Source organism: Anser brachyrhynchus, assembly GCF_964034855.1.
Source record: "Anser brachyrhynchus genome assembly, chromosome: 1".
In the NCBI taxonomy this organism is placed as follows: domain Eukaryota; kingdom Metazoa; phylum Chordata; class Aves; order Anseriformes; family Anatidae; genus Anser; species Anser brachyrhynchus.
In genome coordinates, this window is record NC_137694.1 from 104,742,525 (window position 1) to 104,759,045 (window position 16,521).

General features: G+C 42.0%; 1 protein-coding gene across 2 annotated transcripts; it reads right to left on the reverse strand.

The window, feature by feature from the left end:
- Positions 1–435: 435 nt before the first annotated feature.
- FKBP4 (FKBP prolyl isomerase 4) lies at positions 436–16,515 on the reverse strand. Of its 2 annotated transcripts, XR_013945546.1 has the most exons (11): positions 16,376–16,515; positions 13,638–13,782; positions 12,194–12,336; positions 9,386–9,506; positions 8,685–8,841; positions 7,269–7,359; positions 6,844–6,927; positions 5,915–6,100; positions 4,508–4,747; positions 2,640–2,729; positions 436–1,328 (listed from the first exon to the last, which is right to left on the reverse strand). XR_013945546.1 is itself a non-coding variant. In XM_080577698.1 (10 exons), exons 1-10 carry the CDS (start codon positions 16,457–16,459, stop codon positions 1,230–1,232), a joined length of 1,350 nt encoding a protein of 449 aa, XP_080433824.1. In that variant the 5' UTR covers positions 16,460–16,515; the 3' UTR covers positions 436–1,229. The 2 variants fall into 2 exon arrangements, 1 of the variants encoding a protein (XP_080433824.1); XM_080577698.1 differs by lacking the exon at positions 2,640–2,729.
- Between the last annotated feature and the right edge of the window lie 6 nt (positions 16,516–16,521).

The window sequence follows — 16,521 nt, forward strand, 5'->3', positions numbered from 1 at the left end:
GCTAGAAGGTTTTGGAACAGGACAGTAGAGGTGCTGAGTTTACCATTACATCACGAAATAAACAACAAAGTTAAGTTTGAATACTCCATTCCATACCTGCAGAGAGGGGAGGGGAAAAAACAAACAAAAAAAAAACCACACAAACCCCACATATTTCCCCAATCCTCACCTCCAAAAAAACAAACAAACAACAACCCACACCACAAAACCACTAGCAAAAAAACCACCCAACATACTGTATAAAGAAGCAGAAGGATATCAAATAGCTTCTGTGTGAAATGAGGATCACTCAGAAGTTTGTAGTTCATCAGGAATTATAAGCATTTGCAACACATTTCAATTATTATCACATTTTCTCCTTAAAGCCAGTTACTTTCAAGTATAAATCAGTATTTTCCTGGTCCAGTTTTACAACAAAAAGAGGAAAGAGGAATGTAGCAATATGAACAGGAAAATAAACTTTATATGCATAGGTTACAGACATGCTTTGTTTACAATTTTCAGCAACATTTTTTCATTTGCAAACAGATTCTGTATTGATTGTGAAAACTTATGATAATGAACAATAGAGGAAAACATACTGTCACTACTGTACAGCTATGTGGACGAGAAAATGCTGAATGACTAGGGGACAGTAAATTCAATTAATTCTGCGCAAATTCCAATAAAAACCCATAAAAAGTTCCGTTTTCTTAAGTTTAACTGAAGCTTTATTTCTTAAGCTGTGACTTCACAGTCTTCACCTTCAGTAATTTGCAAAGGGGAGGCATACAAGGAAGGTTACAGCATTTAATGGGGGAATGGGGACAATGCCAAGGCAGAAGAACAGGGAGTGCTGATTTGTTCTCAGATCTCACATGAGGACTGTTGGAAAAGGTCATTAAAAAAAAATCAAGGAAATTAATCCCAGATTCTGCTTCCTAAATTTAAGTAAGCTGGAACCAGAAGGACAAACACAATGGTAAAATGCAAATAAACCAAGCAGAGTAAATCCAGACAGAACTCAAACAGTAACAGAGGCCGCATGAATAAATAAAGTCCCTAGGATTAAACCAGATTTATGCTGCCACTCAGCTTCTTTCACAGACATACAAAGCTGTAATTGACTATGGCATAGTGGCCTCAGCTTCTGTTCCTCTGAAGCCACTGTCCAACCAGGTAGAAAAATAAAGGTCTAATTCACTGGAAATTCTTTCATTTACAAAACTAATGGAATAGGGTTTTTGTTTTTATGCTTCTGTGTCAACTTCGGATTTATCTTCAACTCCATTCTGCTCATCTTTCATTTCTGCATCTTCAGTGTGGGTGGTTTGAAGAGTAGTAGCTGACTAAACAGAGACAAAAAAAGCCTCCATTATTCAAAATTTCTAAATTTGCAGACAATACTACAAACATCATTTGATGTCTATCACTAGGACACCTGGACTGCTTGCAAGATTGAATTAAGATATTAAGACCTTCAGCTAAGAGAAGCTGAAAAATTCTTTGCGTTTTTTCCTGTATCAAAGAAACCAGAAGCAGTTCAGAGTAGGCTGAGAAATAATACTAGTATTAGGTAGTTAAGATTCATAATATGGTATTTACATGCTTGCCACGTAGCACTTTCTTAAACGGTTCTTCCTACAAACTGAAATTTATCTAGGAAGCCTCTACACAGAACTCCTTTCTCCTGCTTATGTTTCAATGTGATTCCATTTCAGTGATTCCCATGTTCTGCCTCCTCTCCCAACTTGTAAGCGGCACAGTTGAACTCAAGTTATGAAGAAATATTTCAGACAGCTAGTTTCATGAAAAGCAATTTCAATAAGTCACTTGGATGTCTTCTACAAGTTTCCCCGGAAGAAAAATCTAGTCTGACAAAGTGTCTGCTCTAAAAGTGCTCTTCTCCTTGCTCTTCCAGTCCACTTAAAAAGGTGTGGAAGGCAGGGAGCCACGTACTGATGGCCCTAAATCAGTTTTTACAACAGGACATACCCTATTTTTTGCACATACTGACCTCACAATGATTTTCAAACACAGTAAAGGGAGGTAGAAATGTCTTGTCCTACTCACCTTAAAAAATACTGCAATGAAATTGCTACTCCACCTGTCAGCCTAGCACCAGCTGTTTTACTATGAGGTCAGACAAGAACAAGCATGGAGATAAGCATGCACTGGTGTGGGAGGAATGTAAAAAGGGGCAGAATCATTAAATTAAGTCATGAAATCAGCCGAAAAACATCCAGCCAAAGGTCAAACAGTCAGGTTGACCTGACTGGTCATCCAGTCAAAAGTCATCCTTGGAAATTCAAAATGTTCTGTGAAGCCTCTTCACAGAAAGTATCTTAGGTAGCAATCTTGACTATTAAAAATTCATACGTGTGAATTATTCCAATTCAAGGAAAGGACTACTGATGCAGTAGTGGCCATCACACTTCAGCAGACTGTTTAGATATGCCAACGTCAGGAATTTCAGAACCATACTGCACACTGCTTTCTTAGGAGTCAGAGGCATTAGCTAAACAAACCCTTTTCTCTAGAGCTCTTGAGTTTCTCCTATACCTACTAGTAGAAAATCTGTTGGAGTTTGAGTAAGGCAACAAGAAAAATGAAGTTGCAGGAATACATGTTTTCTTGCAAGAAAAATTACCAAGACTGACCTAGGGACTAAGTGGCATTTGTTTACAGTTCCATACTCCATAGATCCATTTTCATACAAAATCACAAATATGAAATAGGCCAGATGGCTTCTATTAAAAAAACACAAACATATACAAACACATGCCAATTCCTGATATTATCTGACAATATATTGAGCAGAATGAACAATTGATTCTTTCCTAAAGTAAATGGGAAAAATGGAAAAAAGTGTGCTGTCTCTCTACAGTGTCTTTAGTGATCTGCAATGTGAAGACCATGAATCTGTTTTTTGTGAAGATGACTCTACCAGCTCTCCTTCTTAGGGACTGAGGCATACATTTTTAAGAGTATGAAGACAGCCCTTTCATACTTTTAGCGGATATCAGTTGTTTCAGCAATCTTCTTTGTACGGCAGATCTTGCAATACGCCACACCTAGGGAAACACACTAGACTCCTAGCAGCTGTGCTACCTGGAAGGAATCTGCACAGCATAGCCAGACAGCTAGCAATTAAAACCTGCAGTTTCACACGTGAAGATGCCTAAAAGTGAGATTAATTCTAGTTTGGTTGCTGTATCTTTATCTTGCTGAGATTTTTAATATAAACAAATGAATAAATAAAGACAACGGACGGGTATGTATGTCAGTATCTAAAACAACAGAATAGCTTCTTCCCAAGATCTAGCAGGCAAGGGCCATTGCTGACATTAGACTGCCAGGTACTTAACTACCCTGCTCATGGACAATGACACCTCCCTTGCAGAATCAGTGGGGAATGTCTGCATTTGTGTGTTTGTTTACGCTTCTCCATGAGAAGGAGAACCAAATCCAGAAAAATACTGCTACCCTTTTGTCCTGGTTCCAGTTAGGACAGAGTTAATTTTCCTCATAGTAGCTAGTAGGGTGCTTTGTTTTGGATTGGGATGAGAAGAGCGCTGATAACATGCTGATGTTTTAATTGTTGCAGAGCAGTGCTTACACCAAGCCAAGGACTTTTCAGCTTCTCGCTCTGTCCTGCCAGCGAGCAGGCTAGGGGTGCAGCAGGAGCTGGGAGGGGACAGACCCAGGACTGCTGACCCGAACTGGCCAAAGGGGTATTCCATACCATCTGACGTCATGCTAAACAATATATAGGGGTGGCTGGCCAGGGTGGGGGGCCAGCTGCTCGGGGATAGGCTGGGCATCGGTCAGCGGGTGGTGAGCAATTGCATTGTGCATCACTTGTTTCTTACACATTATTATTATTAATACTATTATCATTATCACTATTATTATTGTTGTTGTTGTTATTTTCCTGTCTTAATCTCAGCCCACAGGCTTCACTTTCCCGTTTCTCTCCCCCATCCCAGAGAGGGAGGGGGGAGGGTGAGCGAACGGCTGTGTGGTGTTTAGCTGCCAGCCGGGTTAAACCACAACACCTTTGAAAACAAAAACAACAGCAACGACAAAAATCAAGGTTTTTCTCAGCACTACCTGTATGATAGGCATAAAGTTTCAGTAGATTGGCCATGTTGACACCAGAATAGACTGTTCTTCAGAGCTGTTAGTTCACGGAAAAAAGGCTCTTTTTTCAGTTCTTGGATGTTACCACGTTCTCACTCACCGCTTCAACTGCTTTCTGATCATCACTGCTGTTTCAAAATCAGTTGAATTAACTAAAAACATTTTGTGTCATACCCTTGGTACTGATAGCTGTCTTGTTCAAACAAGAAGGCTTAATCATTCTGAGTGTTGCCTGTTCCATTATTTTCCCCCACAGGCAGCTACTTGAGTGCTCTCCCACTTGTATGAGAAATAAGTGGGAGAAGTAAACTGAATACCCAAAACTCTATTTGTTATCTAACATGTGACATCACCTCTTGTGGTCTTCTGGGGCAGTGTTACTTACCTTTAAGTCTTTGTCTGCAAGCCTTTGGAACATGTTGGCATACATCTTTTTCTCTTTCTCATGCTGCTCACGTATTTTTTGCTGACAAGTTACTAGTTGCACTTTGGCAGCTTTGTTACTTGGATAGAGTTGTATCACCTTCTGGAAATCTCCCCGGGCCAATTCAAAGTCATTGACAGCCAAGTGGGCTTCTCCACGCCGGAAGAGGCCTTTTTCATTGCTGCTATCCAATTCAAGTGCCTGCATTTAAAAAATGAAAAAAAAAAAAAAAAGAAATGTTTTCTAAATAACATGCAGTCAGAACATCAGTAACTGCTACAAACCGAACCTTCTGATTTTCAGTCTTGTCAGGACTTACTAATAAATGGAATCAAATACATTAGAATTAAGTAGAAAAAGATATAGTAGGCCATCTGACAGAGAACCAGCAAATCTGAGAGTTAGTCCTGGCTCTATCCCAGCTCTTTGTTGGACTTTTGCCAACATTACTATCTTCTTTCATCCACTTTGGTGGATGAAAAGCTCAACATGAGCTGGCGGTGTGTGCTCGTAGCCCAGAAGGCCAACGGCATCTTGGGCTGCATTAAAAGAGGAGTGGCCAGCGAGTCAAAGGAGTTGATTGTCCCCTTCTACTCAGCTCTGGTGAGGCCCCACCTGGAATACTGCAACCAGGTGTGGAGCACCCAGCACAAGAAGGACATGGAGCTGTTAGAGCAGGTCCAGAGGAGGGCCACAAAGATGATCAAGGGGCCAGAGTGCCTCTCCTGTGAAGAACGGCTAAGAGAGCTGGGGATGTTTAGCCTGGAGAAGAGGAGGCTCCGGGGTGACATTGTTGTGACCTTTCAGTACGTAAAGGGAACTGATTAAAAAGATGGAGAGAGACTCTTTGCTCAATCAGACAATGACAGGACAAGGGGGAATGTTGTCTTTTAAACTAAAAGAGTGAAGATTTTGAAGGAAATTCTTCACTCAGAGGGTGGTGAGGCACTGGAAGGGGTTGTCCTGAGAGGCTGTGGATGCCCCATCCCTGGAGGTGTTCAAGACCACGTTAGATGAGGTCCTGAGCAACCTGATCTAGTGGTGGCATCCCTGCCTATGGCAGGGAGGTTGGAACTAGATGATCTTTGAGGTCCTTTCCAACCCAAGCCATTCTATGATGTGTTCCCGTTTCTGATTTCTAAACGCTCAAATATTCTTAGTTAATGTACCAGCAAGTTAGTAAAAGATATTCCAAATACCACTATGAACCTAAGGTGCTGGATATTTTTGTTGTGTGTTTGTTACTACCCACCTGCCAGCTGATGATAAAGTTCAGACACCACATGGCCTGATATTCCTCAAATTATTAAAGCAAGAGATAAATTGTCAGACCACTTGAGCACCTTAAGAATGGATCAATTCTACTACCTTGTTGCAGTTCTCCAAAGCCTGGGAGTACTCCTTCAGCTTGAGATGGCACATAGCTAGATTAAGGTGGGCAGCAAGCCTCAAGCTCTTGGCTTTTGTATCCTCCTCCTCAGGGAGTCCTGATTCATGCTCCAGCCATGACACAATCTTCTTATACTGTAATGCTGCCCGTTTGTATTTCCCCTCCTGTAACGAGACAATTTAGTTTTCCACACAGCTCATCACAGTAACTTTTACCTCCCCCTTGCCTCTTCTGCTTACCTTAAGCAATAGATCTGAAGAAATACTTCAGAATAATCAGAAAAACTTCTATCATCAAAAGTATACTACGTCTGTCATAGTGTATCACTACTGCATAGAACAGTAAATCTTAAGGAATCATACCACCTACTGGTTTCCCCACTAAAGCTGTGCACATTGGCCAGCATTGATACTTTACTCTCAGCTACCACCTTGTGTTCAACTTCTGACACAAAACAAGATGGGGCTTTTTCAAAACAGTACAACTATCACAATGCCAAGAAAATCATGGTAAAGTCTGCCTTCTGCTCATCAAATTGTTTGAAACACTGCTTCTCCACACACCTCTACCTACCCAAATGGAAGTTGTTCATTCACAGCACCATCCCACAGCAGTAGCTTAAATACTGTGACCTTGCCACTACTCAATGTTTGCCCCAAAGTTATCTCTAGGTACAAACAGCTCTGATACAGAGAACTGCAGAACAGAACAACAAGCATTCAGACATTGCAACTCTGAGGCTTTTTTTTTTTTGAAGACACCTTCTCCCCCCCAAAATTCTTCCCTGTAAAATGACACAGAGAATACCAATAAACACCACTCCAAAATGACCAAAGCTGTAGATCATCATTACCAGTTCATAACATGGACTAAGAAATGGTACTATTATTTCGGGTTTGTAATTTACCTTGAAGTACTGAGTGCCTCTCTCCTTCACCATACAGCTTTGTTCCAGCTTCTCTTCTGTATTCATTTCCCAAGACTCCTTAGCCTATCCAAACAGGAACAGTTCAAGACAGCAATGTAATTTCTTGGGAAAATGTGTGGCTACACTATTCACAATAACAATACAGTAAAGATAGACTTGGAAAAAGCAGTTTTACGCTACTACTAGAAACTGAGCTCTAGAGCAGAAGAGACACTGACAGCAACAGACAGGGATCCAGTAAGGACAATTTAACCCAAGAGCTCTCAAAGTCTCATCACCACCTACTACAGCAACTTCCTCACTTCAGGTCAAAAGTTCAAGGATACCATTGTCCTTGTTTAAGCTGCACCCACACTTCTTCCCCCTCCTCCCAGTCTGTTTGGAACTTCATCTCCTATTCCCACCTTTTCAAAGCTCTTGAGTTTCACTTCATACTGTAGTTCTGCATCTGGAGGGATCTGAAATTTCTCCTTCCCAGCACTTCCAAAACCATAGCTGAAAGATTGGGGGAGGGGGGAAAGTTGAAAAACTATCCAAACAACCATGATCTCTTACACAGGAAGCTTGAGGCAAAACAAACAAACAAACAACATGCAAGTCTGCTTATATAGCATTATTGCAAGACAAAGGCTTCAACAATTCCAGATACTTTTCCAAAATTAGCAAGCACAAGATAGGGGAGAGTTTGAAAAAAAAAAAAAAGGGGATTAATTTGACTATTATATGCTTTTTTCCCCTTTTTTTGAGCTTGCTGTTGTTTATGTGAAGGGAAAGCAAGTTCAGCAAGTAAAAAAAATACATATACTTTGAAGTTATACACATCCTACTTTATATTCATAGTCCAAGACTGGTTATTTTTTTCAGAACATCTATATTCTATTCTAACTATTTTCAGAAAAGCAAAGACAGCGATGCACAGATTAAGTAAACAGCTGTACACTTAAGATAGCACAAATCTGCTGATTAACAGTAAATGCCTGTAGAAAGGCCTTTCTGCCATGAAAACTCCATTAAGAAACTGTATACTAGCAGGAAAACCCTCAAGATAAGACTGCTTTGCTTTTTTTCTTCCAGATTCAACCCCAGTTTAAAAAGCTTAAAATAAAAACAAATAAGTTAGAGTTTGGTGGAAATAATCAGTGCAAACTCCACTTATTTTAAATGTGTTCACACTGTAAGGGGAAAATTCTGCTTTTATTTAAGAACATTTACTATTACGGTATTGTGCACTCATACCTCCAAGTTAGGGCTCTCTGAAACCAAGAACAACTGTGATGATCAAAGGTTTGGCTATAAATCTGCCTTATGAAATCTCGTGCCTCACAGAAATCTTGGACGTGTTTTTCCAAATTGCTTAAGAATATCATTGAGCATTTTCTAACAGAAAAAGGTTTCAGATACTCAGATACTCAACATCTCACTACATATCACATAGGGCTGCTTGGAAGGCTTATCAGATCTTTTCCTATTCTGAGGCTGTTCTTTAATCCAGGTATCTTTATATGCACTTCTGTACAGTAAGTAGTTTCATTAAGAGGGGACACAAGAATGTCAGTTAAAGAGTATTAGAACAGATACTGTTGCTTTCACTAGGATCAACACTATAGACACTTAAGTCAATTTCATTTTGAGTGCTACTACTTCATAACCTAGTGGCTACCTAACCTTAGCTTTGTACTTTCCATACATCAGATTTTCATGTCTGACGAAGTTTTTACTACAGAACTGAGAAGATCTGAAGAACATTGCAACAGAACACATCATCCTTGCCAGATGTTAGGAATAAGCCTTCAAGTATCAAAAGAGCAGGAACAGCTTACTTGGATTTGAGATAGAAAATAGATTCCTCAGATTTCTCCATTTTCTGTATTGCTTTCTCCAGACCATGAGGAAGATCATAATTATCGCCTTCTCCAATCTCAAACTGCAGCTCCCGCTTGTCAAAAACACGATCTCCGTATCGGCCTTCAAACTGGACTGTTGACAAAAAACAGAACAACCCAGAGACAAATCAGAAGTTAACTGTGCATGGTAAGGGGTAGGTAGCACATGTAATACAGGTAATGCCAAAGCCTCCTCCTAACCAGTCTTTTCTAACCGTTACGTATGTATGTTAGCTATTGGTAGCAAACACAACTTCTGTTGCTAAAGTTAATAAACTCTCCCCCCTCATCATTCATCCAGGTTGTGTTGGATTTTTTTTTCTACTCCAACAACAAATGCAAGAACTATCTCCCCTCTTGTTCCTCTGCAAATAGAATTACTTTATTAGAATCATTTAACTTTTGTTATCAGATCAGCACTTGATCAGATTCAGTGTCTCTGAAGAACACAGTTGCTCCTTGAAAATGTAAACCTCTCTAGAAATAAAAGAATGAAAGCTTACCCTAAGTTATGTCACTTGGTAAAGGAGAGATAAGCTAGGTATTCGTCTCTCTAAGGACAAAGAAGTTGTAGGTAAGGAAAAAGAGTTCTGCCTTCTCACACGTAAAGCTATGTACTATTTGTATAATATACTTACTCTCTACAAGAGCACCCTCATTGGGCTTGGAGTAGCCTTCTCCTTTCTTACGGATTCTTCGGATGATGCCACCGTCTTCATCATCAGTGAGGTCCTCCCCCTTAAACTCAAACAGCTCTATCTGTGCAGGGAAGAAAAGTCTTGCATTTATTCTCATCACATCAACTCAGTAACCCATGGAATTTGTACTCCAGAGTTCTTTGAAACTATAGCTGTTCAGACAGTCACTGTCTTAGTTAACATCCTGTAAGATATTAGATAGTCAAGACTATGAAGATGCTGTATTTAGTAGACAGTGCATGGAAACCTACAGAAGATGAATTACAGATGATAATTCAGGCCTTTACGGCTTCTTTTTTTTTTTTTCTCCAACAACTTTGGTCTCCCAACAGTACAAATTAGATCCTTTGATTCAAACGAGTGTGAGACTGGCTTCTAAGTTATACTTACATGAACCACAATACTTAAGGACTACTGAAAAAAAAAAGAAATCTTGGCTTCTTTAAGAGTTGTCCAAAGGACAATAGTTTCAAAACTTCTGCATCATTCTTCCTTGCATGACTGAACATAGCTACTGCTCCCCTTTTATTTCTCCTACATTCTCCCCTCTAGACTTGCCTTATCATTATGTATTATGAGTTCACAATTGATTTGGTTGGATTGTCACACTCAAAAGAGTTGCAGTCAACAGCTCAATATCAAAGTAGAGAACAGTAACAAGTGCTGTTCCTCAGGGGTTGGTTTGGGACTAGCATTATTTAATATCTTTGTCAGCAATATGGACAGTGGGATCGAGTGCACCCTCAGCAAGCTTGCTGATGACACCAAGCCGTGTGGTGCAGTCCACACACTGGAGGGAAGGGATGCCATCCAGAAAGGGACCTGGACAGACTTAAGATGCAGGCCTGCGTGAACCTCATGAAGTTCAACAAGGCCAAGTGCAAGGTCCTGCATTTGGGCTGGGACAACCCCAGCACAAATACAGGCTGGGCAGAGAATGGATTGAGAGCAGGTCTGAGGAGAAGGACCTGGGCGTGTTGCTTGACGAGAAGCAATGTGCTGTTGCATCCCAGAAAGCCAACCATATCCTGGGCTGCATCAAAAGAAGCATGGCCAGCAGGTCAAGGGATGTGATTCTGCCACTTTATCCTGCTCTTGTGAGACCCCACCTGGAGTACTGTCTTCAGCTCTGGGGCCCCCAGCACAAGGACATGGAAGTATTAGAGCGTGTCCAGAGGAGGGCCACGAAGATGATCGGAGTGCTGGAGCACCCCTCCTATGAGGACAGGCTGAGGGAGTTGGGGTTGTTCAGCCTGGAAAAGAGAAGGCCCCAGGGAGACCTTATAGCGGCCTTCCACCAGTATCTAAAGGGGGCCTATAAGACAGCAGGAGAGGGACTCTATCAGGCACTGCACTGATAGTACGAGGGGTAATGGCTTTAAACTAAAAAAAGGGGAGATTTAGATTAGATATAAGGAAGAAATTCTTTACTGTAAGGATGGTGAGGCACTGGAACAGGTTGCCCAGAGAGGTTGTAGATGCCCCATCCCTGGAAGTGTTCAAGGCCAAGCTGGATGGGGCTTTGAGCAACTTGATCTAGTGGGAGGTGTCCCTGCCCAAGGCAGTGTGGTTGTAATTAGATGAGCTTTAAGGTCCCTTCCAAACCAAACCATTCTATGACTCTATGATCATTTTGGGAAAAAAAATAAAAAAATCTCCAAGACAAAGAAGAAACCAAGATGACCAAACTCATTAGTCACCGAGAAAGAAATGTACACAAGGTATTTTACAAATACAACAAAAACATGATCTGTCCTACCTTTTATCTAGAATTGCTGCTGCAACAAATTGTTTAGAATTTTTAAAAGCTGGTTTTAATGCAGGTGACTAACCAGCCTGAAACTTCTTCAAATGGTCTTTCAAGTCTCTAATGAAAATCACAGTTTGAAGTGGGAGTACCAAGACAAGACAGAAAAAACACATCTGGTCACAAAAGAAACTTTGTCTAACAACTACAAAATTAAGAAGAAAATGTTTTGCTATCCTATCTTCGAGTAAAACAGTAGTAAGAACAGCACAAAAGAGCAAGCCAGTATATTCAGCATTGTTTATACTAAGTACCTTGTTTAAGCAAAAAAAAAAAAAAAAAAGGAAATTCAAAGCTATTGCTGTTGAGATTCATAGATTCATGACACTGAACTAAAGATACGCGGAACGCAAAAGAAATTGAATATTTGTCTGCACGAGGAGTATTTCCAGCTAGCATTTTGATAGATACCTAATACAATTCTGGTCTTTCTATTCAGTCTGTCTGAAACAAGCTACATCACTCCAGAACATGCCACTGATGACATTACAAATTTTCCCATTTCTTTTTTCACCACCAACCCCTGCGCCAGTATTCGACAGAAGAATTACGAATTGAAAAGAAAAAAGGACATCCATTATTTCAGGTCATAACCAAGACAGTCTCCAAATGCTGATGTAGCAATGAGACAGCTACTACATCTTTCAACATCAGTTTTACAGGCAAGCATGTACAAAAAGAAGTGCTTTCTTTGTAGGACAATTTGTACACAATTTTGGTGCAATGATGGCACTTGCGAAGGAACCATGCTGGCATTGCTTTATTTATTAAATTTATTTTAAATCAATGTAAGAGGAAGACTAAAGAAAGAGTGACCTTCACAGATTTTAAGTGCCTAATCCTCCTATTTAAAAAGATACTACACCACACAATTTCTACGGTGAAATATGACTTTTGTTTGTTCTTCGAGTGTACAGTTTTAGTGTCTGTATCTCACTTACCTCAAAGATCAGCGTAGCATTGGGAGGTATCTTTGGTGGGCTCCCAGCTGAGCCATAGGCATATTCTGGTTTACAAGTAATCCTACAAATTTCGCCAACCTTCATAGTTGCCACAGCAATGTCCCATGCTTTGATCACCTCACCTGTAGAAGTCAAATTTCAGTCGTGATTGCTAGGCACACACGAAAGACATCATCAACTCTGAAATTGAGCATCATCACTTTTAGTATACAAAACCTAAGACAGAGCAGAACTACTAAAAGACTCGTGCCCATTCTGGTTTATGTACGTCAGTTTTAACTGTAATCAAGTTACAAAGTTACTCGGGCACTCAAATTTGTGTACATTTCTTCATTCTAGATATAGCGATTCTTTTCCTCCCCTTACTTCCTCGCCCACAGAGAATACAAGTTATCTAGACACAGACGATTCCTGAAGAGCCTGGCACAATCTCAAGAGTGGAGAAAATAACAATAAACTCTTTGGAGCAGAAGGTCTTAGGGTGAGAGATTGGTTGCTTGTATTTTGAAAACAACTCGAAACAACAGCCTTTTCTCTCTGTACTTTATCAGTTGGCAAAGACCAGCAAAAGTGGTAACTAAAAGTTACATGCACTTGTAACAGAAGGGGCGGGTTGGGGTGGGGGGGGAGGCATAGTATCCCTTCTAATGAGGAAAGGGAACAGAAGCTGTAATCTCAAGTAACAAAATCCTCTCATTCAAGCTCTCCTACTCCTATCTCCTTTTAACTCAGACTCAATTATTTGAGTAAACTTGGTATCCCAGATTTCAGGACACTGCAGAATTATCTCCAAAATAAAAGAGCAGCAGGTAGAGAACTGCTAGTGAAAAAACAAAGATTGAGTAATAAGATTTGCTGAACTAGGATGTTTGTTTTTTTGCGTTCAAAAAATGAAGGCTTTTGATTATGACAGGATTTACTTCAACGTTCAGATTTGGGTTAATTTGGGAATTTAGGGAAAGAAGGAGTACATTTCATCATTCTTCAGCTGCAGCTGACAGTTGCCCCTGTGCACCCTGCCCCAGTATCTGTGCACCCTGTCCCAGTATCTGGTCACAATTAAGTACTCTTGAATTTGAGTTGCTTGCAAAAGTAGTTTGCAAAAAAAAAAAAAACAATCAACAAAATGCACACTCTGGTTATTTAACTACCCTTTATCACTCTGCTTCAGGGTGAATTCCCATCAGGTGAGTGTTTGCCCTAAAGGGCTTTGTCTGAGGCTCCATGAATTCTCCAGCAGGCAGGTACACAGCATGCACATTCAGAAAGATTTCAAAGCAGTTCTGACTGTGCTGTTCTAAGTAAATAAACTTTAAGCTCTGAAAACACATTTAAATAGTAACTTTAATATGGGAACGAACCACACATGCAAGGGAATTCCATCTCAATACTACCAAGATTAAAACCAAACATAAAATATTACCTTTCCCCAAGTCAAATGAAAATTTGTCTCTCCTGTCCAGACTGGAGTCAAATTTTGTGCCATCAAGGAGCCATCCTGTATAATGGACGGTCACTTTATCACCTATCATCGGAGACTCTGTCCCACTGCCTTCTCTCTTGACAACCTGAAAAAAACAGTAAGCAACACTAAGATGATGAATACTACACCTGCCTATTGGACATTAATTCCATTTACTCAAGGTACGTGCATTATTATCTTCAGCCAGTAAGGGATTTGCAGGCTTGTTTCAGTTATCAGGGAAGTAACTGACTGATTAGATTGTCTACAAATTAATAGTGTTTTAAATGCAGGAACCTCAAGATGGCTCTACTGTGATACAAGAATTTAACTGGCAACAGTTGGCACCAGCTTACAAATCTCTCCATCTATAGTTACCAATGTCATTTAAACTTCCTTGACAGTATTTTGTATGATCTTTAAACTTAATCAGAAAAACCGCCAAGCAGTTTTTTTTTTGGTCTGTTTTATTCAAGTATTTTCCTTGCCACTACTGTATCATTACCAAGAAGCTCAGTGTTCTAGGCAAAGCACAAACAAGAAAACATCGTGATTCCTCCCATACAAGGTCTATTCCAACAGGTAATCTGAAATTACTCCAGTTAAACCTGACAGTTATGCAAAGCTCACCGGGGGGGAAGGGAAGGAGGGGAATACTACCTGCTCAGTTTCCTAGGGAGGGAACACTGTGAACAGAGAGAGAGATGCCTTGACCTCACTCTGCACACCCTGCCCTTATCCTCCACCACCTCTGTGCTACAGCAGTTATGAGCATCAGCGCTAAAATGAGATCTATTGATCTTCTTTCCTCCCAAAGAAAGCAAAAATTTAAGCAATCTCTTTAACAGAGAATTGAAAAGAGGTATATGAAAATAATGTGAATCTAGTAACCAGCCTGAACTACATCATGCACAGACTTGTCTAGTAGCTTTAAAGCAATGAATCTGAAATCACTTTGGAAGAGTAACTGCATTTACTGAAAATTTACTAAGCTTTTCCAAATGTCAGATTCTTAAAGTGTCGTAACAGGTTATACAACATCAAACACTGATTATCTCATTTTCAGTATTTGTACAACATGAGTATTTTGCATTTAATTCATTTTCAAGAGACTCAAAATTAATTTCTCGTAAGTATGGCAGCCCTATTTTCAATAGCATTTACATTTCCCCTGCAGATGTAGGAACCTGATTTTTCTGTTCATATTGTTATTGCAAATATTTGTTTCTGTGCTTAAATGCTTACACTAGAAATAGCGCAAATACATGCAGTAACACCAGGTGAAAAACTCTGGATACCGTTCTGATATGAAGCTAATGAACAAATGAAAAAAACCTCTCCTGGAATTGGTGCAATGATACCAGCACAAAATTGGTGTAGATTAGGTTCAGAGTTAGACTCCTTGGTTTTAATATGTGTATCCTGCAATCACTACAAAAATAAAGTCCGTGGAGGCACCCTGGCTAGATTTCATTGTCTCTACAATCTTTTGCCTTTAAAGTTCACAATCCCACTCCTGTTTTTTTTTTTTAAGTATCACCTGCTTCTCCATCAAAAGGTGGGTACTGCATACAGTAGATGGATACTTGCCGCCTTTTACTGTGTTCAAGCAGCCAAGATGCAAGAGACCTCCAGGCAGCTCCTTGGGAGCTATGTATATGATATATGAGAACTCCAACGTTATACTGTGATACATGCAAAATCTGGAAACTCTAAGCAGAGCGTATTGGTAAGAAACACGTGAGAGAGTGTAAAACCAAGCATTTTTCAGTGAGGTCCCCAGCATCCTTCCTGCAAGCGTCACTATGACAAACACAGAACCTAAAACGAAAAGGCTCTGAAGGCTGAAGAGAATTTTGTCTTCTCTGTCCTGCTCCTTTTCATCTCCCCTAACGCTAAGACTCCAATTTCACTGCGACTGAAGAAGACTTCTAGTGATTGCTGTGGAAAGTTTTTGAGAGAGACCGGAGAAGTTTCTAGAGATATGGAAATTGGAAATGTTTGATGGAGGAGGAAGCTCGCGCAACTCCCCCCTCACAGTATTAATCCTGCCACCCTGACCAACCGACACGCAAACGCCAAGGGAAGGCTGGCGGCATTCCCAGCGCAGGGCACGACCCAGCCCCGCGGCCAGCTCCCGCCGGCAGCTCGCTCGTCCCGGGGAGCCGCACCGAGGGGCGGCCGCTCCGGCTCCCGTCGCCGCGCACGGCTCCTTCGGGCCCTGAGACGCGCCATCTCAGGCTGCCGGAGCCGCTCGCAGCAAGATGGAGAGCCCGGCCGCCGGGCCGACACAGCCGGGCTCCCGCAGCGCGGTACCGCAGGGCAGCCCGCGGGGCCACCACACGCACATGGTGGCGCTGCCCGGGCTCCATCTTTAGCCCCCGGCCAGCAACACGTGCCGGGGGCGGGACGGGCCCGGGCCCCCGGACCAGCGGGCACGGCACGGCTCGGCCCCGGCTCCCCTGCCCTGCGCCCCGCGGGGAGGCCGGGCAGGAGGGAGGGAGGGAGGGAGGCCGGACCCCGGCTCGCCCCCGGCCGCCGCGGGGAGCCCCGCACACAGGCGGCGCCTGCGGAGGTGGCGGCAGCCGCCCCCGCCGGTAATGCCTGACCGCGAGGGCCGTGCGGGGTGACACGGGGGGGACGCCGCCCCCCTCCCCTTCCCGACCCCCCCAGGGGACCGCGCCGCAGCCGGCGGGTACCTTGAGGACGCCCTCATCCCGCTTAAGCGTGATGTCCACCCCCTCCAGGGGAGCCCCGTCCGCTTTCATCTCCTCCGCCGTCATCCCGCTCGCCGCTGCTGCTGCCACCGCTGCGCAGGGACAGGGACAGGGACAGGGCCGGGTCT

Excerpts from the sequence above, each read along its gene's own strand:
- FKBP4 (XM_080577698.1), bottom strand. The coding sequence starts at position 16,459 with ATGACGGCGGAGGAGATGAAAGCGGACGGGGCTCCCCTGGAGGGGGTG. Across the intron at positions 6,928-7,268 it reads AACTCAAGAGCTTTGAAAAG|GCTAAGGAGTCTTGGGAAAT; the intron begins GTGGGAATAGGA and ends CTGTTTGGATAG. Across the intron at positions 1,329-4,507 it reads TTGCAGACAAAGACTTAAAG|TCAGCTACTACTCTTCAAAC; the intron begins GTAAGTAACACT and ends GTCTCTGTTTAG.